Source organism: Thalassophryne amazonica, chromosome 3 (assembly GCF_902500255.1).
Source record: "Thalassophryne amazonica chromosome 3, fThaAma1.1, whole genome shotgun sequence".
Taxonomy (NCBI): domain Eukaryota; kingdom Metazoa; phylum Chordata; class Actinopteri; order Batrachoidiformes; family Batrachoididae; genus Thalassophryne; species Thalassophryne amazonica.
Genome location: NC_047105.1, coordinates 49,105,588 through 49,129,008, shown reverse-complemented (window position 1 = coordinate 49,129,008; position 23,421 = coordinate 49,105,588). Strand labels below are relative to the sequence as shown.

Genomic DNA, 23,421 nt, shown 5'->3' with positions numbered 1-23,421 from the left:
GCACACACACTCATGGAGGTCAGAGAAAGTGCTACAAAGACTTAACTCACTAATCAGGATCTTGTTTCACAGACATATTCTAACCCCAAAATGTCCAAAATTCATTCATTCATTTTCAGGCTGGAGCCTATCCCAACAGTCATAGGGCAAGACTAACTCATTCACATTCACACCTATGGTCAATTTTAAAGTTTCCAGTTCACATAACATGCATGTCTTTGGAAGTGGAAGAAAGCCGCAGCACCAAGAGGGAACTCACGTATACACGGGGAGAAGATGCAGACTCCACATGGAAAGGACCGGGCGGGAAGCAATCCCAGGATCTTCTTGCTGTGAGACAACTTTGCTAACCAATAATATACTGTGCCGCCCACTGTCCAGAATACAAATGAGTACTCTGTGTATGGATTGATCAGTCATCTTGTAACCACAAACTCTCTGAGCCCACACACAATGGTCTTGATATTGAAGCAATAACAATGTTGGGAAAGTGTCGTGACACGGACCCACAACAGGGGTCGTAAATGAACGGACAATGATAGAGTCAAAAATGAACACTTTTACTGTTGTGAATGAGCACAACCACAATACAACAGATTACAGAATGTAAGACAATAGTCAATCACAAAGGTGACGTGTGGGCAGGCTCGAGGATAGAAGACGTCTGTCCTGAGAAGAACCGGAACCACACGATTTCCTCCGCCACTGAACCTGGAGAATACTGGAGCCGCCAAGTCCCGAGTCCCCAGGTGGCCACCGTCTCCGAGCGTTGGATCTGGTACTGCTGGCGAGGAGCAGAAACAATCAAAGGTGGGTGTGTGCACACCCAGTAATAACAAATGGTGGGAATTCCACCTCCACCTCTCATCCATACGTGCAGCTCCTGTCACAAAGCACTTATCTGGCGGGGTGTGAAGCGAAGCTGTCGCCGGTCACGCCAATCTCCAGACAACGCACTCCACAGGAAAAACAGCTGCAAAAATGAGTTCAGACTAAACACAGTTAGTTACACGGCTGAGAATATTACCTCTACTGGTAGATGATATCTCGGCAACGAGGTGGAGATGAAGTCCGGTTTTTATGGAGGAGAATGATGAAGTGTAGATGGGTGACAGCTGTCATGAGATGAGATGATGAGTAACAGCTGTCACCCCCGGCTGTGTCCGTGGCGGCAGCGCCCTCTCGAGCCTGAAGCCCGCACTCCAGGCAGGGCGCCATCTGGTGGTGGTGGGCCAGCAGTACCTCCTCTTCTGGCGGCCCACACAACAAACAACACAAGATATCTTAATCTTGGTGGCGGATTTGACTGAGTGCAACACTTTTTTTTGAACAAATGTATTCATGAAACAAATATGCATTGATGTACTACTTAATACATAAATTACTTACAAATCAGCCCCCCCCCCAAAAAAACCCATAATTTCTGCAACATGTATCTGCATCAAAGAACAACTGCAAATTCAGAAAATGCTTGCAAACTCAGATTAAATGAACAAATATAACCTACGGCGCATACTGCACTTTGATTTTATGTGTCTGGTGCAACTTCGCACGCAGAAACGCAAATGTCTTTTCATACACAAGTTTTAATAACACAAAAACATTTTTATGCCCACTAAATATAATTTAATCTGTTGGTGCAGTTTTTGACGTGTTCTCTTGCCTCTTGGTTTATGATTAATAGAAAAATCCATTGTAAAATGCATTAAGTAGATCAATAGATAAATGTCAGAGTCCATCCCCTGCAGATTAACATAACTCAAAAACAATAAATGCTTTCACCTTGTAACCTGGTTGTGGCAGACAGATGGCTACTGTCAAGATGTGATGGACTGGTTGTCTGCAAGTGGTTGCTATCCAAGACCCAAGGCAGTTCCACCCTAAAGACTCTGAGGGCAACTTAAAATTGCTAATTGGAATACATTAAGACAATGGACTGATTGTTAAAACAGTCTTGGTGTAGGTCTCTGTCATGGTAGAGTTGAAATGGACTAATATCCTGCCATTGGAAAAGGCAGGGGCATAGCCTATCCCCAAGCTCTTGTATACCACCCTTTGTCCCTGTCTGGCATCCTATTTATTTAATGTTATAGGTCACTTTATAAACTTTTGTCATGTTTGAGTGCTCTCTTAGTTTCTACTTCACAGTTTTATGTAGTAGTTATTTCAGTATCTCCTTGCTCTTGCTGCATTCCCTCCCTTCACTCCTGCCACAGACATATCTTCCTCCTGTCACCTGACTGTATTGGAGTCCATCTTTGGACAGCTTCATCAGTTCTGGTAGAATAAAGTATTTTTCTTTCATTTTGCTGTGTGGTTTTCTTGTCTTCATTTTTGGGTTCATTTAATACAATACATAACATGCAGTGGACAGAGACTAATAGGTGGCAGTAGGGCAGAGGAGGGAATGTCTTGACAGAGAGCTGTAAACACAGAGAGGTGAAGGAGAACTGTTTTAAGGAATGTGCGTGCTTCATGTTAGTTGAGCGCTGATGACGAATGAGGGACACCTGCTTCTGTTTAGATTACAACTGTGCTTAATTAGTGGATTCCTGTCTTGTTGTGGATGCAATGATTCATGACACCAGCACACCAGTGTCTTACTCTTGTAACTCACCCAATTAATAGGAAGTATGAGGACAAACTTCTAATAAAAACTGGTGAACTTTGATGCACCAGATCAACGCAGAAACCAACTTTATTATGCCTCTTAGATGGTTAGTGGATGCTTTACTGATGATAGATTAGGAGCAGGAGTATTAGTGATGATGGCTTAGGAAGTGTGTTGATGATGGATTAGAAGCAGGTGTGGTGATCATGGATTAGGAGCAGGAGTATTAGTGATAATGGCTCACGAAGTGTGTTGATGATGGATTAGGAGCAGGTGTGGTGGCAAGTGAGAAAGGTGGTCCATCATTTTTATGCCTAGCATTCTCATCCTCTAAATTGTACAGTTTGCACTGGGAGGTGATTTGGCCTTAAAATGAGATGTCAGGTGCAGAGGTGAGACACTGGTATCAGTCACAGGAAAGCGGTGATGGTCTTTAAATTCTACACAGACCACAACTGTTGCAATCTTTCCAGCAGGATGTGACTCTATTTACTAAGACAAAGGAGATGTGCAAGAACAGATACAGACTTCAAATAAAAATTATTTATTAAAAAATGTTTTATTTGCAAATACTGTTCTTAAACCACAAACTATTATCTGTGTGCATTCATTAAAAAAAAAATCATTGTAGAAACTTTGCATAGATAAAAAAAAATTTCATTGTACATATTATAACTTCCATTGAATAGGCAAAAACTAATTTTGTTTGACATCATCACCCATACAAAAATAATAGACAGTATAGGAATAGATAACACAGATTATACATTCAGGTTAATACATTACGCACAAATTCAACAACAAACCCAAACAGTTCGTCTTAAAGCCCCATACTGCATATTTATTATCACAATGATATGCATCTTGTCGGCTTCACACTCTCGCAGTTTCTGCAAGTGACAGAATAAAGAACATGACGGGCATCACGCTGCAGGATAAGACGGATCACACCTTAACTTTGTTGCAGCGTTTCATCTATGTGCACAAAGAGAGAGGTATTGACGCATGTACACAGTGCTGCCACCTACACTATGGTGGCTGTAATGCAATGTGTAGAAAAACTGCATGTAAGCGAGCGATGTACTGTGCAACACTTGCTGAAAAATATTCACAGTGATTTCTCCGTTTTGTTTGAAAGTCATTTAAAGTCTACTTTGATTGAGTTTACCAATCTGAAATTCAGCTATTTGTGGTCACTCAACCTAGTTAGTAGAGGAGGCGGCGGCTGAACGCGTACAGGGACAATTATTGACACACTGCTGTCTACATCAGAGCCAGCGCTCAGCTCCCTGCTTTGAACGCTGTACGCCACCTTTTCCAACACCCCAGCACTAAACAAAAGTCATTCCTCTGCTGACATTTTAAGACAGTTTCTAATACAGGTCCTTGATGATCTCCTGCAGCAGCGGGTGTAAGCACATGTCCACCTCAGTCTTCTTCAGCAGCTGGATGTGACGCACATGATCTGTGACAATTTGACGCAGGTCAGTCATCTTCTGGAGCAGTTTGGCAAACAGCTGGAGGGAGTCTGGGTGGTTAACCTTCAGCTGCAACTCCAGTGAGTGGAGCACCGTCTCCTGAAGCTGCTCGATGGGCTTCACATTCAGTAGGCCTGGACGGTCTGTCAGGTTTAAACAGAGAGAAAAGTAAAAAAATCAGGAACATTCTCAAGGGTGAGCCCAGTGAAACTGTGGCAAGAAGAATAAGAACACTTTGTCTAATGTGCTGTCAAGATGTTACAAGTTGTAATTAGTAAATCTATGCATGACATACATGTGTGGCAAACCCAAAAATCTTAAGTTCATGGACTATCCAGGCTCCGCAGAGGGTGCCCAACGTGCAATTATCACATACTGACAATATCTGCTTAATATGTTTACAAAAGGGGAAAAAAAAACCTTCACTCTCTTAAGTATTAAGTGTGTTCCATGTGTCGCTATCGACATGTGTTCACAAAGGACCAAAACACTTAATCATCCTTCAATTTCAAGTCAAGTGAATTCTGGGAGCATGCGTTCATTCCATACGTCACCGCATTCACCACATCACTGAACTGCCCCGGGGTGTGGATGGCAACGACCCTGGCAGAGAACTGATCCATCCCCACCTCTTCAACTCAAAAGCTCCTTAAAATAATCATAAATGTATCAAAGGACCCTAAAATTTAACTATCCTAATGATTCCCAAGAGGTACATACAAGTGGTATAAGCATCAAGCGTATCCATGTATTGTCAATGAGATATTGTGTTCTCAAGAATGTGTCACGCACACACAAACACACACAATCACACACACAAAAGTATAATAGCAAAATGTGTGCTGTAAACTATATTACATGCTGGTGGTTCTTAAAAATATAGAGGCAGTCTGTATAAATCACAGTGAATCCTGCCTGTGTGTCAAACACACTGAACCAAATTGCTCCATTATAACAATTTGGATCCAGATCTGCATTGGCTAAAGCCGGGTCTATTAGTTCAGTGAATGAATTACTTCATTGAAAATACCTGGAGCAATGAGAAAATGCGTGTTTCTCTATTTCTACTTACAGTACAACAGCTTTGTAGTTATCTTCATTTCCAGCTATAATCTGTTATTTTGGTTAATAATTGACTGAAATATCTGATTTCAGTCTTCAACAGGTTCAAGGCTGGACATTTGTCATGCAACCATGTGGTTGTATGTGGTCTGCTGGTGTCTGACAGCTGATCTGCTGGATTGTCAGTAAAATTATTATTTGCATTTTTTTAAACAAAAGTTTCAAAGTTGAGGTTTATTAGTCCACTAATATTTTGGATAAATCTACTAAAAGAGGTGGAATCAAGTCTGGGACAGGTACTATTGGATTTGAATTGCGGCATATAGGGATTGAGCAAATACACTTCAAAATAGACTTGTAACATTAAGATAAGTTTGTCAGTAAAATTACATATTTTCACACATCTTGATAAAACACAAAAGCAAGGGAAAAACTGTAAAAAATTATTATTATTATTAGTACTAGGACACAGTGGAAGGATTATATCTCCCTGCTGTCTTGTGAAAGCACCTCAGGAGCCCCCAGGAAGACTTAGAGAACTACTGAGGATATGGACATGTGGAATGAGCCGCTTGGTCTATTGCCACTGGATAAGCGGCAGAAAATGAACGAATTATTATTATCATTATCATCATCAAATCTGCAGTTAATTATTTTTATGTTTTTTTTTTTTTGGAGGGGGGAGCAAAAGTGTGACAACAGCTGGAGAACAACATACACAGAGACAAAACAAAAATACATAAAATAAAGAATCCAGAATAAAAGGAGTAGAAAAATACTGCACATGCCTGAGACATTTGAGAAGATAATGAAATGAGTAAATGTATAAAATATTCCACCTGCCCTAAAACATTTTAAAAGGTTAAAAAAAAAAACTGCCATTAAAACCTAAAACTCAATCCATTAAAACATCATCATCAACAACAACAACAATAATAATACAGCCTTTATTGTCATTCTACATATACAACCCTGATTCCAGTGAAGTTGGGATGTTGTGTAAAATGTACACACATCAAAATTTGTCCTCTGCATTTAACCCATCCTAATTACAGTTAGACACAATCCAACCACTAGCAGCAGTGGGCAGCCACCATCCAGCGCCTGGGGACCAACTCCAGATGTAGAGACGCTGCCTTAATCAGTGGCAGAAAAAGCAGTCGACCCTAAATAAGCATGTTTTTGATTGTGGGAGTAACCCAGAGTGCCAGAGGAAACCCATGGAGACACGGGAGAGAACATGCAAACCCCACACAGAAAGGGCGGGAACTGATCCCATGACCTTCTTGCTGTGAGGCACCAGTGCGAAACACTAAACCACCGTACCACATTTTTATGAATCCATTATTAACAATGGCTTTCTTACATTTCTGTGACAGTGCACACTAACAGTTACTCTTCTGACATGAAATGGTTAAACTGTAATCCTTCTGGAAATTACCAAACGTGCTCACACGAATCACTCAGAAAACCTTCCTTTCTGCCAAAGATGACAGTTAAATAAGATTGTGTTTCCAACATCATCCAGCCAACACATGATCAAACAAGCAAACTGTGGTTCTCGGGAACAGACAGTTTTCTATTGTGTCACGTTTTTCTTCACTTCCCTGTTGATCTGTTGCCGCCGTGCACCGTTATTGCTGTGCTCAGGAATTTTACTACAGGTGTAGCAGTTTCTCACTTGAACCTGATTCATTCTGCAGCAGCTCTGCTACATTTCAGTCTAATATCCTAACTTTATCTAGCAAACAGATAAACTGGTCAAGGCCGGTCACTGTTTTTTTTTTTCTCTCCGTTTAACTACATTCTTGTTTGACTTTTTCCCTGTGTTGGGTTGTCTCTCCCTCTCTCTCTCTCTCTCTGACCACACCCTCTTTTTGCTGCCTTCTGCACACACCTGTCTCTTTGCTGCTCATTATCTGGAGATATATATATTGCTCATGTTGTTCTGCTTCTTCGCCAGATTGATGCGCCCTGTGCCTTCATTCCCGCCTTTGATTCTCGTGTCCATTGTCCTGCCTGCTTCAGCGTGTTTTCGACCTCCAGCCTGTTCACGCTGACCTTGTTTAAGCCTGATGCCTATTATACTTTTGCTGTGTTTTTTGGACTGCCTCTCTGTGTACCGACCTGTGCTTCCCACCTCACTAAAGTCTTGCTTCAACCATAACTGCCTAATTGAGTCTTGTATTTGTCTCCAGACAGAATCACCTGTCAGATCAATCTAGCCAGTAATGGAGGCAGCAGACTCCGAGCCTTTCCAGCAAGCAGTTCCTTACCACAGCAAGCAGCTTGCTCAGCAGGAAGAGGTGCTTGGTTTACTGATCTCCGGTATCACCGAACTCGCTAAACGCCAGAATGATTTTACGTCTTCTGTCAACGCTCAAATGAGTCAACTGCTGTCACGACGCGACTCTCGGGCTTTGTCAGAGATGGGCGCCCGTGATCCCTGCCCACCTACACTGAGGCCGTCAGCTGCCTCTCTGGTGCCCGCACCAGCACCAGTTGCATGTAATCAGCTGTCATGACTGGAACGCTTCTCCGGCGTCACTGGAGACGTCAAACCATTCATAACACAATGTGAGCTCCACTTCGAACTGATGGCTTCCATGTTTCCAACCGACAGAACAAAGGACGCCTACATGATCACTCACCTGTCCGGTCGCGTGGCAGCCTGGGGCACTGCCGAATGGGCACGTCAATCATCCGCTTGTGCCCAGCATTCACCACCGTACTCGAACAAGTGTTCCAGCATATGGCTCCAGGGCCGTATGCCCAGCTGATATCCAAGACCAATTGATAGCCGTCGACTTGCTGGATGAGCTTGACGAGTTAATAGCGCTGGCTATCAGCACTGACCGTTGCCTACAGGACCGCCCGTGCCGTGGGAGCCGCCATCCAGATCACCGGACCGACACACCCCCAAGCCTTCCCTCCACCTCCACTCCTGCTCGGGCCAACCTCCCTCCACTCGACTCAGAGGAGCCCATGCAGTTGGGGCGCATGGGCCTGTCACCAGCAGAACGACAGCTCCGCCGAGAGGACGGCCTTTGTTATTACTGTGGACAGTCTGGACATGTAATATCCCATTGTCAAGCCAGGGGCGCCACCATGCGGCCAAGATCAGAATTGCGGGTGAGTCTAACTTCCATCTCCTTTGTGTCAACTCAAAATATAATCCCGGCCAAATTAATGTCTGACCATGCCTCTATTACCGTCTCAGCTTTTGTTGATTCTGGATCACACGCAAGTCTAATTTTGTTCTCTGTTGCCAGGTCCCTTCAACTAAAGATGTATAAAATCACAGGGCCTCTGGTGGTACGTGCAGTGGATGGTCATATTTTAGGACAAATTACTCACCGCACTCAGCCAGTTAAAATGTTAATCTTTCACATTCATGTAGAATCAATCAGTTTTCATGTTATGGATAATATGACTCACCCAATCATACTGAGGCACCCCTGGCTACAATGTCATGGGCCCAACTTCGATTGAGCAAAGTGTAAAATCACTTCCTTGAGTCTGTCATGTAATAATGTATGTATACTTACATCTGCATGCATTCCGCAGGAGGTCAATCCTGACCTTGCAGGAGTCCCGGAATGTTACCATGATCTCGCAGCCGTCTTTAGTAAGGCTAAAGCCAAATCATTACCACCACATGGTGAGTATGATTGTGTGATCGAGCTACTTCCGGGGGAGACTCTGCCTCGGGGAAAGCTTTTTCCCTTTCAGCCCCAAAATGTTGCGCAATGAATGAGTATATTCAAGAATCATTAGCAGCTGGTTTAATCCGTTCTTCATTGCCTGCAGGGGCGGGTTTCTTTTTCGTCAAAAAGTAGGATAAAACACTCCGCCCCTGCATCGATCACCGTGGCCTTAATGATATTACTATAAAGAACCGCTATCCATTACTAATCTCCTCTGCGTTCGAGTTGTTGGAGGGTGCCACAGTCTTTACTAAGCTCGACCTGCGAAATGCATACCATTTAGTTACAATAAAACAAGGAGACGAATGGAAAACAGCCTTCAACACACCCTCTGGACATTATGAATATCTAGTAATGCCGTTTGGACTCACAAACGCACCCGCCGTATTCCAGAACCTCCATGATGTATTACGTGAGTTTCTGAACAAATTCGTCTTTGTGTATTTGGACGATATTCTTATTTTCTCTCCAGATCTGGTAACTCAAACCTGTCATGTCCGTCAGGTTCTACAAACACTGGTGCGAAATGGGCTTTTTGTAAAAGCTGAAAAATGTGAATTCCACAGCTCCACAGTCTCTTTTTTAGGTTTTGTGATCTTGGCCGGAGAGATTAAGATGGATCCAGCAAAAATGGCGGCGGTTCACGAGTGGGCAGTCCCCGCTTCTCGTAAGGAGGTGCAGCGATTTATAGGTTTTGCCAATTTCTGTCGCGAATTCATTCGGGGTTTCAGTACCATTGCAGCTCCTTTACATGCAGCCACCTCGTCCCTCCACCCGTTCACTTGGACGCCAGAGTGTGACGAGGCGTTCAGAGTCCTAAAGGGTTGTTTTACCACGGCCCCTGTACTACTTCTCCCTGACCCCGCACAGCATTTTGTGGTCGACGTCGATGCCTCCAATGTAGGCGTGGGTGCAGTCCTATCCCAGCGGAGGTCTTCCGACAACAGGCTGCATCTATGTGCCTTCCTGTCAAAGAAGCTGTCCCCAGCAGAGCGCAACTATGGCATCAGTGACCACGAACTGTTAGCGGTCAAAGTGGCCTTGGAGGAGTGGCAGCACTGATTGGAGGGGGCACAGCTTCTACCCTCATCTTGTTTTGTGGCCGCTCAACCTGGGACATTGAGTTCAAGATAAAGTCGGCAGTAGGAGATGCGCCTGTTCCCACAGGATGCCCGCGGGGTAAACTATTTGTTCCTTCTGCTCTCAGGGGAGAAACCATCCGATGGTGTCATGAAAGCCATGTCATGTGTCATGAAAGGGGGGGGGGGGGGATTCCTGTCAGGGCATGAGTTGATCTGCTTTGGGGTTTTGATTAGTTTTTATCTGATTGGTTGTTTTTTTCTCCGTTTAACTATGTTCTTGTTTGACTTTTTTCCTGTGTTGGGTTGTCTGTCTCTCTGGGATGTGGGCGGGTCTCTCTCTCTCTCCCTGACCACGTCCTCTTTCTGGTGCCTTCTGCGCACACCTGTCTCTTTGCTGCTCATTATCTGGAGATATATATTTTGCTCATGTTGCTCTGGTTCTTCGCCAGATTGATGCGCCCTGTGCCTTCATTCCCGCCTTTGATTCTCATGTCCATTGTCCTGCATCTCCGTGTACCGACCTGTGCTTCCCACCTCACTAAAGTCTTACTTCAACCAGAACTGCCTAATTGAGTCTTGCATTTGTCTCCAGACAGAATCGCCTGTCAGTAGACTGCTGCCTGTATATCTGCACAGTGATATTATCTTTCAAGTTCGACTTATTTGATCACAATAAAGATAATACAATGTGTTGTATATTACACCATTTCATACTGTGGGTGTTACCAAAGATTTTAAACCCAATAGTGCTCTAAAAAAGGAAAAGAATAACAACAAATCTCACCTCCACTGAGAATAATGACAGCAAGAAACAGTGCCATGTCACTGTCATCCAGCTCCAGCATGTTGAATTTGACAGAGAACTCAAACTTTGGCTCCAGCATTTGGCAGAATGGCTTCCTGAGGCTTTTGAGGAACTCGCGTGTCATGAAAATCTGTCCATAGGAGATCAGGGTCCCGTCTTTATTCATCAGTGGTGCCATCATGATGATCAAGACTTCAATTACACCATACTTCAGCAACGTCACCTGACAGTAAAAAAACAAAAAAAAGGTTAATTATTTGAAATTTCACAAGACAGCACAGAGTGAAGGTGGAGAAAAAAAAAACATTTGGCAGTCACACCTGATCATTGAGATCCAGATCTACAAATCCTGGGATACTCTTGGCAAATTCTGTCACTTCTCTCACCGCTTCGGCCGAACGCGACTGGCAGCTATAGAAGAAGCGTAACTCCAGAGCGTCTGTTGAGCCCTGACCACTGACTCCGGTCACACCAACACTACCAAAGTCTGAGCCCAGATGAGGTCTTGAGATGCCTGTGTGAAATGGGAACTTGTAATGTGTATCATCAAAAAAAAATAATAATAAATAAATAAATAAATAAATAAAATAATAAAAGACAGTCAAGTGACAGGATTAGAATAAAAAACTACAAACATACACCATGGTCTAATTGTAAAAAAGGATTTATAACTGGAACACACACAGCCATTTCTGCACCAAATAATATCACACTTCTAAGACATTTTTGCCTGTACAGTGGTGACAAGACGCGGTTTTACTGAGAATGTTTTTAACTTGCTCAGTTGTACAGAGATAAATACAGAGATAAACTATGACTATTAATTCAGTGATTTACTGCTTTTGTTAAAGATGATGACTGTCAGATTTTTTTTGTGCGTTCATTTTGTGTAGTGTTTACAAAAGCGACAGGTGAGCCGTTTCTGTAAGTTTCTAAATATAATACAGAGATAAACAGTGACTATTAATACTGTCATTTCCTGCTTTTGATAAAGATGACAATGTTTGTGGTTTTATTTTATTTCATTTATTTTTTTGTTATTCCATGTGCAGGTGGAGGACTGCTGCACCCAGACATTAGGTGGCTCAGCAGAGGTAAATTTTTGGAATGGTTTAATGAACTGTTGCCTGAAATTTTTAAAGTTCTGAAATGTTCAAACCATGCTGAATATGCACAACTTTTGGATTTAGCCTTTATTTCTTGCCTCCTCTCAGTGCCAGAAGTCCCACTAAGGTAGGGAACAACTTTTCAAACTTTAATTAGGCGATGTGTAATTTGAGTTGTTCATTGTTGTGTTGTTACAGGCCAGTCCTAAGCCTACTTGTGCTTAGTCTTTGCACATTTACTTCAATAATGCATTATTATTGTTAAAACTTTATCTTTGTGCCAGGAAACTGTTTTATTATATTGGTGCACAATAAACTGCGGCTACGCTATGGCGTTCGATATGGCTTTGTAGATCTCGATACACTGTCAACTTTAAAAGTAGATCTCGATTCAAAAAAGAGGTTGGGCACACCTGCTTATAGGAAATCTTGATCGCAAACCCGATCACCGCAAAAATTATTATTATTATTAATTAATTAATTTTTTTTTTTTTTTTTGCGGGGGTCACTACAGCCTGAGGAGGTGATCCGAGCAGCTCTCGATGGTCTCAAGCCCCAGGTCCTGCTGGGTGTGTCCCGCTCCGGGGACAGTGTAGACTACTTAAACTGAACCCCCCATATATATATATATATATATATATATATATATATATATACACAGTAGTGTTCAGAATAATAGTAGTGCTATGTGACTAAAAAGATTAATCCAGGTTTTGAGTATATTTCTTATTGTTACATGGGAAACAAGGTACCAGTAGATTCAGTAGATTCTCACAAATCCAACAAGACCAAGCATTCATGATATGTACACTCTTAAGGCTACAAAATTGGGCTATTAGTAAAAAAAAAGTAGAACAGGGGGTGTTCACAATAATAGTAGCATCTGCTGTTGATTCTACAAACTCAAAACTATTATGTTCAAACTGCTTTTTTAGAAATCCTGTGAATCACTAAACTAGTATTTAGTTGTATAACCACAGTTTTTCATGATTTCTTCACATCTGCGAGGCATTAATTTTGTTGGTTTGGAACCAAGATTTTGCCTGTTTACTAGTGTGCTTGGGGTCATTGTCTTGTTGAAACACCCATTTCAAGGGCATGTCCTCTTCAGCATAAGGCAACATGACCTCTTCAATATCCAAACAGATCCATGATACCTGGTATGCGATACAAAGGCCCAACACCATAGTAGGAGAAACATACCCATATCATGATGCTTCACTGTCTTCACTGTGAACTGTGGCTTGAATTCAGAGTTTGGGGGTCGTCTCACAAACTGTCTGCGGCCCTTGGACCCAAAAAGAATAATTTTACTCTCATCAGTCCACAAAATATTCCTCCATTTCTCTTTAGGCTAGTTGATGGTCTAGTGGTTAAGGTGTTGGGCTTGAGTCCAGAAGATCATGGGTTCAAATCCCCGCCTGACTGGAAAATCACTAAGGGCCCTTGGGCAAGGCCTTTAATCCCCTATTGCTCCCGGTGTGTAGTGAGCGCCTTGTATGGCAGCACCCTGACATCGGGGTGAATGTGAGGCATAATTGTAAAGCACTTTGAGCGTTTGATGCAGATGGAAAAGCGCTATATAAATGCAGTCCATTTACCATGTCTTTTATTTAACAGAGGGACTTTGCGGGAGATTCTTGCAAATAAATTAGCTTCACACAGGCGTCTTCTGTCACAGCACTTACAGGTAACTCCAGACTGTCTTCGATCATCCTGGAGCTGATCAATGGGTGAGCCTGTCATTCTGGTTATTCTTCTATCCATTTTGAAGGTTGTTTTCTGTTTCTTTCACGTGTGTCTGTTTTTTTGTCCATTTTAAGGCATTGGAGATCATTGCAGTTGAACAGCCTATAATTTTTTGCACCTGCGTATAAGTTTTCCCCTCTCCAATCAACTTTTTAATCAAACTACGCTGTTCTTCTGAACAATGTCTTGAACGTCCCATTTTCCTCAGGCTTTCAAAGAGAAAAGCATGTTCAACAGGTGCTGGCTTCATCCTTACATAGGGGACACCTGATTCACACCTGTTTGTTCCACAAAATTGACGAGCTCACTGACTGAATGCCACACTACTATTATTGTGAACACCCCCTTTTCTACTTGTTTTTACTAATAGCCCAATTTCATAGCCTTAAGAGTGTGCATATCATGAATGCTTGTTGGATCTGTGAGAATCCACTGAATCTACTGGTACCTTGTTTCCCATGTAACAATAAGAAATATACTCAAAACCTGGATTAATCTTTTTAGTCACATAGCACTACTATTATTCTGAACACTACTGTATATATAAGGATTAAACAACGAGAAGCCGTAGCCGTGCATTATACAGTTTGTATGCACAACGCGGAGTCTAAAACAGGTCAGAATGGCATTTTAACACGTATTTTGCGAGTGTTTTTCTGAATGTGTTCAGTCGCGAATCCCCATTGAAAATGCATTAACATCTGAGAACTTCGTCAATATTTTGCCCGGTTAGGAGGTGTCATGTCGCTGTCCATGAAGGGACGTTCGCGTTTAGTGGGCAGCATTGGGAGTGCGGACTCTAGTAGTCATATATAACCGCTTTGTTGGTGCCTCTGGCAGGGAATCTCAGAACGAGGCTCATCTTCCCCCCCAACCAGTGACGTCACCTGCATGACCTGCATAAATGGCGGCAGCCAGTTGATATCAAAGCCTCTCAGCAGGCCCGGCGCCAGAAAAAAAATATTAAGGGGGCGATGAGTTTATCACAGGGGGCGGGGTCGTCGCCCCCCCACACACACACCAAAAAAGTGCGCACCGGAGGGTACCTGCGTCTGAGCGTGCGTAATGAATTGGGTACGCTCCTAGAAAGCTTGTGTATTTAGGCTACACCGTTGTAAGAGATTGACTAAGAGTAAAGAGTGATGACAGTATTTTTTTAATTATTATTTGAACGTATAGACCCTCGGTCAAGTGATCTCCTGCATACCACAAAACCAAATCAACAACTGATCTGAGAAACGACACGAGACAGTAGATTAACCCCACATACAGCCCTCCATCACAAGTGCAAACACAGCGCAATTGGGCATGACAGTCACACAACGGGTCAAAGATAAACCTTTCATGTAGATATACAGTGGTCCCTCGTTTATCGCGGGAGTTACGTTCTAAAAATAGCCCGCAATAGGCAAAATCCGTGAAGTAGTCAGCGTTATTTTTTACAATTATTATAGACGTTTTAAGGCTGTAACACCCCTCACTACAAACTATACACTTTTCTCAAACAGGCATTAACATTTTCTCACTTTTCTCTCGTGTGTAAACACTCTCAAAGTTCAAACCTTAGTAGAAAAATAAGACCAACCTGTTTTCAGGCCCAGACATTTGTTTGAGAAATAAAAATAGAACGTTTTCCTATAAATAATTATGATGGCTTTTAGAACTAACAAATTTAATTTTAACGATCAACCTCTAAGGGTTAGGGACACATAAGAAATTATTAATAGTGACTGACCAGTATTTCACTGTTCCTCTGATCGCGCCTCTTCGTCCTGGCGCCGCTCCACTGTCGCGCCTTTTTCCACTCACACCTCGCTGCAGGTGTCTTTTTCCGAGTGAAGAACACAGTTATGGGTAGTTGTTGGTGCTCTTTTTTCTTCTGGGCGAGAAGATTCTTATAAACAGACACATAGAACACAATGCGCGTACTCTCCCTTCGCGGTGTCGCAACAGGTGTCCCGTCATCTCGACAGAACACCGGCCTGCTTGATGAGGACGCACAGCACAATGCGCTGTTAAAAAAAAAAAAAAGCATGCAAAATTGGACTAAAAAAATCCGCGAAACTGCGAGGCGCTATATTTTCCAGTATTTCTTTTTCTTTCTTTTTTATTTTTATTTTTGATAACTCTCACATCCGAGGGGGTGAGGTTGATGACGTGAGGGGGCGTCGCTCCCAAACGCCCCCTCGTGGCGCCAGGTCCGCCTCTCAGACAACTAAAACAAGGTTTTCTGTAGATGTTTTATGGTCTTTAGTGTTTCTTGAACTATCAAAAGAGCACATTTTTGTGTTTATTCATGCTATAAATAATATGTGGGCGTTTCTGTTCCCCTTTAAGATGTTTAAAAAGTAACAGAAAATGATTTTGTGATGCCCACACTTCTTTTTATTTATTTATTACTACTAACCCATGTGTCCGGCTGTCAGGGTGGAGATCTGCTGTGGGTACTCCTGGACGGGAGTCTGGCTGCAATTGATGAATTGTTCTCCCTCCATTAGGGACTTCATGTCATGTATGACAAAAGGCTTCAGGGAAGAAAAGAAAGAAAATGTTCAACAAAATACAATTTATAGATGGAATACAAGAAAGGAAAAGAGAAGTATGAATGACACACACAGACACACACACAGCAAAACTTAGAGCTGCAAATGTAATCACATACTATCTGTGCACTCTGGTCATGGCTCATTCAGAGCTGCAAAAGCAAAGTGCATCTCGCATCGATGTCACAAAGTAAATAAATCTGCAGGCTGAGACAGACAAACACCATTTCCATGTAGCTTAACGGAGTTAAACGAACTCTGGAAAAACACTGGCACAGAAATGGACAGGCCTGAAAGCTGAATTAGACCAGTAATAAGCTAAACTCATTTTTAAATATACAGGTCAAATCAATACTCTGAGCTGTCAAGAAAAACATAAAATCTCAAAAACTCGTATGACAAGAGTGTCATCCGTTTTATCTTAAGGACTATACAAAGATGTAATTGCACCAGCTCACACTCCTCAATTAGAGGTCCATGTGCTGAGATGCATGTAGTTGTCTTCTCTGTGTCACTCTAGCAGTCCAAATAATTGTGCTGCCATGCTCGTGGTTATCACTTTTTGGCATGTACACGCTCGTTAAGTTAGTTAGACAAGATTATGAGTTTCTCACTCCTTGGTCACATTAGCCACAAGAGACAGAGGCAAAGCGAGCAGCTGCCATTCATTTTCAATCAAAGCAGGCAGTTTACAGTCACAAAAGAAAACTGGTCACTGTGCCCCCAACTAGGCAGGGCCAAAATAGACTGGACCAACTGCCAATCCAAGTGAGGGCAGTGTGAAGATATCATGACGTAGGTTGATTGGTTGCGCAAATAAAACAATACACAAAACACTCAGTTTTATTTCTGTACAAATATAATAATTTTTGGCGTTTTTGCCTCTTGTGTAAGTTAGTGGCAATTTCTTTTCAATCTAAAAACCTGTTTTTGTAATCAGCTAATACAACTGAGGTAATTTATAAGACATCTTACAGCGATGTTGCCAAGCTAGCTAGCAATACAGCAGAAGGACACACATTTTACTGTGAATGAAGACGACTTGAGGGTGTAATTGATGCCAAAGGTACATCAACAAAGTAGGGAGCAAAGGGTGTGAATACGTATGTATGTGATTCCTTAGTTTTTTATTTTTAATAAATCTGTACATATTTAAAAAAAAAAATTCATGTTGTCATTATGGGGTGTTGTGTGTAGAATTTTGAGAGAAAAATGACTTTTTGAATAAGGCTGTAACATAACGAAATGTAGAAAAAGTGAAGCGCTGTGAATATTTTCTGGACACACGATCTACACACCACGATATACATGTACAAGTAAATATACATATGTCTGTAAAGGTGTTTAGACAATGGTGTTTACAGCTTTGTCATTCAACTTCTGTGTGACTTCATTATGAAATCATTCATACCAATCAATCTCAGATATTTTGCAGATCAATATATGCTTTAGATAATACATCCAGGCTTCTTGGTTGTTGAGATATTAAATAAAGGTTTTTTTGGACAATGTTTCCCTTGAACAAATGACTCCAAAATTTAACAATCTCTAAATGTCTATCCAAATAATACTGTCCCTAAGTTTGATCAATCTAGGCTTCTTGGTTGCTGACATATACAAAAAGAAAGAAAACAAAGTATTTTTGGACCTTTGACCAAATTTTCCCCAAATCTAATATCTTGTCGATATCTATTCCAGTAATAATCTTACTTTTTTTGAGTAATAATTTGCAGTCACATGTCCCTATCCTCAGCCAGGCCCACTCCTCCTCCTTCTCAGGAATAACCTTGCAGTAGCTGCATATTTCTGTATGATAATGCTTTGCTGAAAACAAAAATTGCTTCAATGCTGTGTTTTCAGCTTTGTCCATAGGGGTACACTTCACAAGTAAAATTAGCATTCCCAGTCCCAAGTGTGATTGTGGCTTTCAGGCATGAGCTTTTTCCTGTAAGTGCTAAGATGTTCAAGCTATTAATATATAAGAAAATAAATTTCTGTGTCTAACTCATTCCAGTGTCATTATAAACAAACACTAACAACAACAACAAAAATGTATTTTGAAAATCTAAGAACAATATTTAAATGGCATTTGTTAACCACTGTATTGCTAGTATACAAACTCTATGAAGAAAGAAGAATATGTTAAGTCTTAAGTAACAGTGATATTAGGAGCACACCTGTGAGTGAAATAAGAATAAAAAAAACAAAACAAAAAGCTTCACGTCTGATGACTTTTGTGGAATGCTGGAGTTTAAAAAGTTCATTACATATCTACTTGTATCAAGGCCCCTACGTTAAAAAATGTAAACATTCTAGTTCTACAAAAGCTATAGTGACTCGTCATTTGCTTCAGTAGGTTTGTTGTGGTTTCCTGTTATCACTGTGATGAACAGTCATAACACCCAGATGAGCCTTGAACTTCACTGACATAAGAGAGAAAGATTTGGTCTGAACTGATCCAGTCAAAAGTCCTGTATTGTGTGGATTGATTATAATATACAATGATGAGGGCAAACTTCAGTGCAGAAGGTTCCAGGTTCAAGCCCCACCCCTGCCCATTCTCCATGTAATGTGGAGTTGCATCAGAAAGGGCTACCAGCGTAAAACTTGTGCTAAAATCAACATGCAAATCCACCTCGGATCTGCTTTAAAAAAAAAAAAAAAAAAAAAAAATATATATATATATATATATATATATATATATATATTATTATTATTATTACTGTGCAAATTATATGTTTATACTGAAAAAAACATTTTGCTGAAATTAGCTTTTATGCTGCGTTTACACATAGGCAGGACGTGCTCTGAATGCCATATTTGTGTCATTCTTGGCACATTCATGGCATTCTTAATGTGACTTAACGCATCTAAAGCAGGGATGTACATCTAGATCTGGTCCCCGGGTGCCTTATGGCAACTCCTGCTCCTAACTGGCAATTAGGATGGGTTAAATGCAGTAGACACAATTCATTGTGCAGGGAACATGTTCCTTTGTGCATATGACAATAAAATTCTTTTGAATCCTTGAATAGGTTTCTTAATAATGCATGTTGGTTTGTGATATTTGTGATTTTCGTAGAGCATGTTTTTGGCTGTCAAAAAATCTTCCAAGAATGTCACGCATCACCCTCATTTCTCCTCATGTCGTAAAGGTCGCAACTGAGTGTGTTGATCCGTCTTATTAGTGGTGATCCTTAATAGAGCGTGACAGCATTCTTCTCTGATGTGCTCACAATTAAACCCTGCTGCACCACATTCAGTTTCATTGCTGCAGTATGCTGAAGAAGCACAATGACGCCAAGTCGGCTAAAAGTTTTGTTCCAATGCTCATCAGTGTGCTCCTGCAGGTGTTCCACCTGCTGTTGCTGTGTCTGATGTAAAACACATGAGACGAGAGCCGCGTGGAGCCACACATCTGGCTCTCTCTGTCTCCTCCTCCTCTCTGCCCCATTCCATGGCACAGAGCCCAACTAAGCACGCAGTCACAAAGTTCTTCTGCTGTGGATTTTGAGGAGTAAACTGGAGCAATCTGAATTGTTCAACAGCTGATGGATGAATATGGATGTGTGTGTGGAGACAATGTGCCTCATTCATAACGTGACAGAATGTAACGATACGCTGTTACGCCTCAAATCATCACATTCATGATCAGCGGCCAAGAATGTATACTTTGTGGCATTCGTGACTTGTCTTCAGTATGTGTAAATGCAGCATTATTAAATTCAAATTTGCATTGGCTTTGTAGAGTCTACATCTCATGAAAACCACTTCTAATTTCCAGTTCTATATAAAGACAGCAACACCCACATGCATTTTACAAAAGTGGGTTTACAATGCATGTATACCCTGCTTGCCTGCACATTTCACCAGTGGCCTGCAATGGTGTATGAGTATGACAACTACGACCACTGTAGAGGGGGAAATGGAACAATTCATTTTATGAGTGTGCTTCGTCTCCTTCCCCCCATCCATGTATCTTACTCACATCCCTTGGTATCCTGGCTGTATGCTCAGTTTGAGGTCAAGAGCGCTGTGAAGCAGGTTTTCATCCAGGATGTCTCTGTACATTGCTGCATTCATCTTTCCCACAATCCTGACTAGTCTCCCAGTTTCTGCTGCTGAAAAACATCCCCACAGCATGTTGCTGCCACCACCATGCTTCACTGTAGGGATGGTGCCTGGTTTCCTCCAAACATGACGCCTGTCATTCACACCAAAGAATTCAATCTTTGCCTCATCAAATCTGAGAATTTTGTTTCTCATGGTCTGAGAGTCCTTCAGGTGAATTTTGGCAAACTCCAGGTGGGCTGCCATGTGCCTTTTACTAAGGAGTGGCTTCCCTCTGGCCACTCTACCATACAGGCCTGATTGGTGGACTGCTGCAGAGATGGTTGTCCTTCTGGAAGGTTCTCCTCTCTCCACAGAGGAATGCTGGAGCTCTGACAGACTGACCATCAGGTTCTTGTTCACCTCCCTGATTAAGGCCCTTCTCCCCCAATCGTTCAGTTTAGATGGGTGGCCAGCTCTAGGAAGAGTCCTGGTGGATCTGAACTTCTTCCATTTGAGGATGATTGAAGCCACTGTGCTCATTGGGACCTTCAAAGCAGCAGACATGTTTTTGTACCCTTCCCCAGATTTGTGCCTTGAGTTAATCCTGTCTCGAAGGTCTACAGACAATTCCTTTGACTTCATGTTTGGTTTGTGCATGGACATGCACTGTCAACTGGGGGACCTTATATGAAGACAGGTGTGTGCCTTTCCAAATCATGTCCAATTAACTGAATTTACCCCAGGTGGACTCCAATTAAGCTGGAGAAACATTTCAAGGATGATAAGTGGAAACAGGATGCACCTGAGCTCAATTTTTAACTTCATGACAAAGGCTGTGAATACTTACATACATGTAATTTCTTAGTTTTTTTATTTTTAATAAATTCTAAAAAAAATTCTTAAAATGTGCTTTTTCACATTGTCATTATGGGGTGTTGCGTATAGAAGTTTGAGGAAAAAAATGCATTCCATCCATTTTGGAATAAGACTGTAGCATAACAAAATGTGGAAAAAGTTTTCTTTTTTTGTCAAATTTCATTAACGGCGGTACAGCTGGTGCAAGAACCGGCACGTCCGATAGGTGGCAAGTATGCTTTGGCCAAAGACGGCTGAAGTTTACTGAGTCATGCCAGGAACTCGCCGCTTGACAATTAAGGTAGCGTGGACACCAAGTACAATGGCTGCAAGGTGAGGTTTTCCCTCAGGGAGTTGTAGCTCTGTGCTGACACATTCTGTTCCGTGTGCTTAGCTCAGATAAGATAAGATAATTACGAGGTCTATTAGAAAAGTATCCGACCTTATTATTTTTTTTAAAAACCATATGGATTTGAATCACGTGTGATTACATCAGACATGCTTGAACCCTCGTGGGCATGCAAGAGTTTTTTCACGCCTGTCGGTTACGTTATTCGCCTGTGGGCAGTCTTTGAGTGAGGAGTCGCCCACCCTCTTGTCGTTTTTTTTCGTTGTTTAGGAATGGCTCAGAGACTGCTGCTTTGTTTGATCAAAATTTTTTCTAAACTGTAAGGCACAACTGAGTGGACACCATTCGATAAATTCAGCTGGTTTTCGGTAAAAATTTTAAAGGCTGATGAGAGATTTTGGTCTGGTAGTGTCGCCGTAAGGACGGCCCACGGCGCCTGACGGCAATCTGTGCTTCAAGGCGGCAGCGTCTCACCGTTTCAAGTTGAAAACTTCCACATTTCAGGCTCTGTTGACCCAGTAAATCGTCAGAGAACAGAGAACTTTCAGAAGAAGTCGGCATGGGGAGTTTATTCGGACATTCCATTGTTAACGGACATTTTGTAATGAAAGAACATGCGGGCAGAGTCGCATGTCGGGCCGGACTCGACCGCGGGGGGTCGCGACAGGAAAAACACCTCCGTTGGAAACCTTAACGGGCAAGTTGGAACATGCCCAAGCTGTTAAACAATTTCTCAGTTACTCACTTGTTGAAAGCCATCAAAAGCCGCCTGAATTTTACAAATGGTTTTCAACACGGAGGTGTTTTTCCTGTCGCGGCGCACACAGATTTGCCGAGTCGTCACGGAAACGACTCAGCGAATTAGCTCGCACGTCTTTCATTAAAAAATGTCCTTAAACAGTGGAATGTCCGCATAAAGTCCTCATTCCGGCCTCTTCTGAATCTTCTCTGTTCTCTCACGACGTCCTGGGTGAATTAAGCCTTAAATTAGGATGTTTTCAGCTCGAAACAGGCCGACGACAGCGCCTGGAAGCGCTGCAGGACATCCCGCTCCGTGGGAAGTCCTTACACCGACAGAAACACCCCATAATCTCTCATCAGCCGTTAAACCTTTCACCGAAAACCAGCTTAATTTCTCGAATAGTGTCCACTCGGATATTCCTCACAGGTCCAGAAAAAATTTTGATAAAGCAACGCGCGCCGTCTCGAGCAGCGTGTGAAACAAAGGAATTCAGCCGAGAGGGCGGGACCACATCTCACTCAAGGCCTGCCCACAGGGAAATGACGTCATCGACACGCGTGAAAAACTCACACATGCGCACGAGGGTTCAAGCATGATTGGTGTAATCGCATGTCATTCAAATCCATATAGTTAAAAAAAATAAATAAAAGGGTCGGTTTATTATCTAAGAGACCTCATATAGTGGGCGATTTTAACATCCACACAGATGCTGAGAATGACAGCCTCAACACTGCATTTAATCAATTAATCAATCAATTTTATTTATATAGCGCCAAATCACAACAAACAGTTGCCCCAAGGCGCTTTATATTGCAAGGCAAGGCCATACAATAATTACGTAAAAACCCCAACGGTCAAAACGACCCCCTGTGAGCAAGCACTTGGCGACAGTGGGAAGGAAAAACTCCCTTTTAACAGGAAGAAACCTCCAGCAAAACCAGGCTCAGGGAGGGGCAGTCTTATGCTGGGACTGGTTGGGGCTGAGGGAGAGAACCAGGAAAAAGACATGCTGTGGAGGGGAGCAGAGATCAATCACTAATGATTAAATGCAGAGTGGTGCATACAGAGCAAAAAGAGAAAGAAACACTCAGTGCATCATGGGAACCCCCCAGCAGTCTAAGTCTATAGCAGCATAACTAAGGGATGGTTCAGGGTCACCTGATCCAGCCCTAACTATAAGCTTTAGCAAAAAGGAAAGTTTTAAGCCTAATGTATAAAGTAGAGAGGGTGTCTGTCTCCCTGATCTGAATTAGGAGCTGGTTCCACAGGAGAGAAGCCT

At 42.2% G+C, this 23,421-nt stretch overlaps 1 protein-coding gene across 3 annotated transcripts in view; it reads right to left on the bottom strand.

Annotated features, from left to right (window-relative positions):
* Nucleotides 1–3,145: 3,145 nt before the first annotated feature.
* Nucleotides 3,146–23,421, bottom strand: part of pparg (peroxisome proliferator-activated receptor gamma) — a 108,783-nt gene continuing 88,507 nt past the window's right edge. For all 3 annotated transcript variants that reach the window (XM_034166206.1, XM_034166205.1, XM_034166207.1), the window contains exons 6-9: nucleotides 16,008–16,125; nucleotides 11,066–11,259; nucleotides 10,725–10,968; nucleotides 3,146–4,232 (exon numbers count right to left, since the gene is read on the bottom strand). In XM_034166206.1, the coding sequence (XP_034022097.1) occupies nucleotides 3,985–4,232; nucleotides 10,725–10,968; nucleotides 11,066–11,259; nucleotides 16,008–16,125 (804 nt within the window). In that variant the 3' untranslated portion in view covers nucleotides 3,146–3,984. The remainder of the gene's footprint in view (nucleotides 4,233–10,724; nucleotides 10,969–11,065; nucleotides 11,260–16,007; nucleotides 16,126–23,421) is intronic.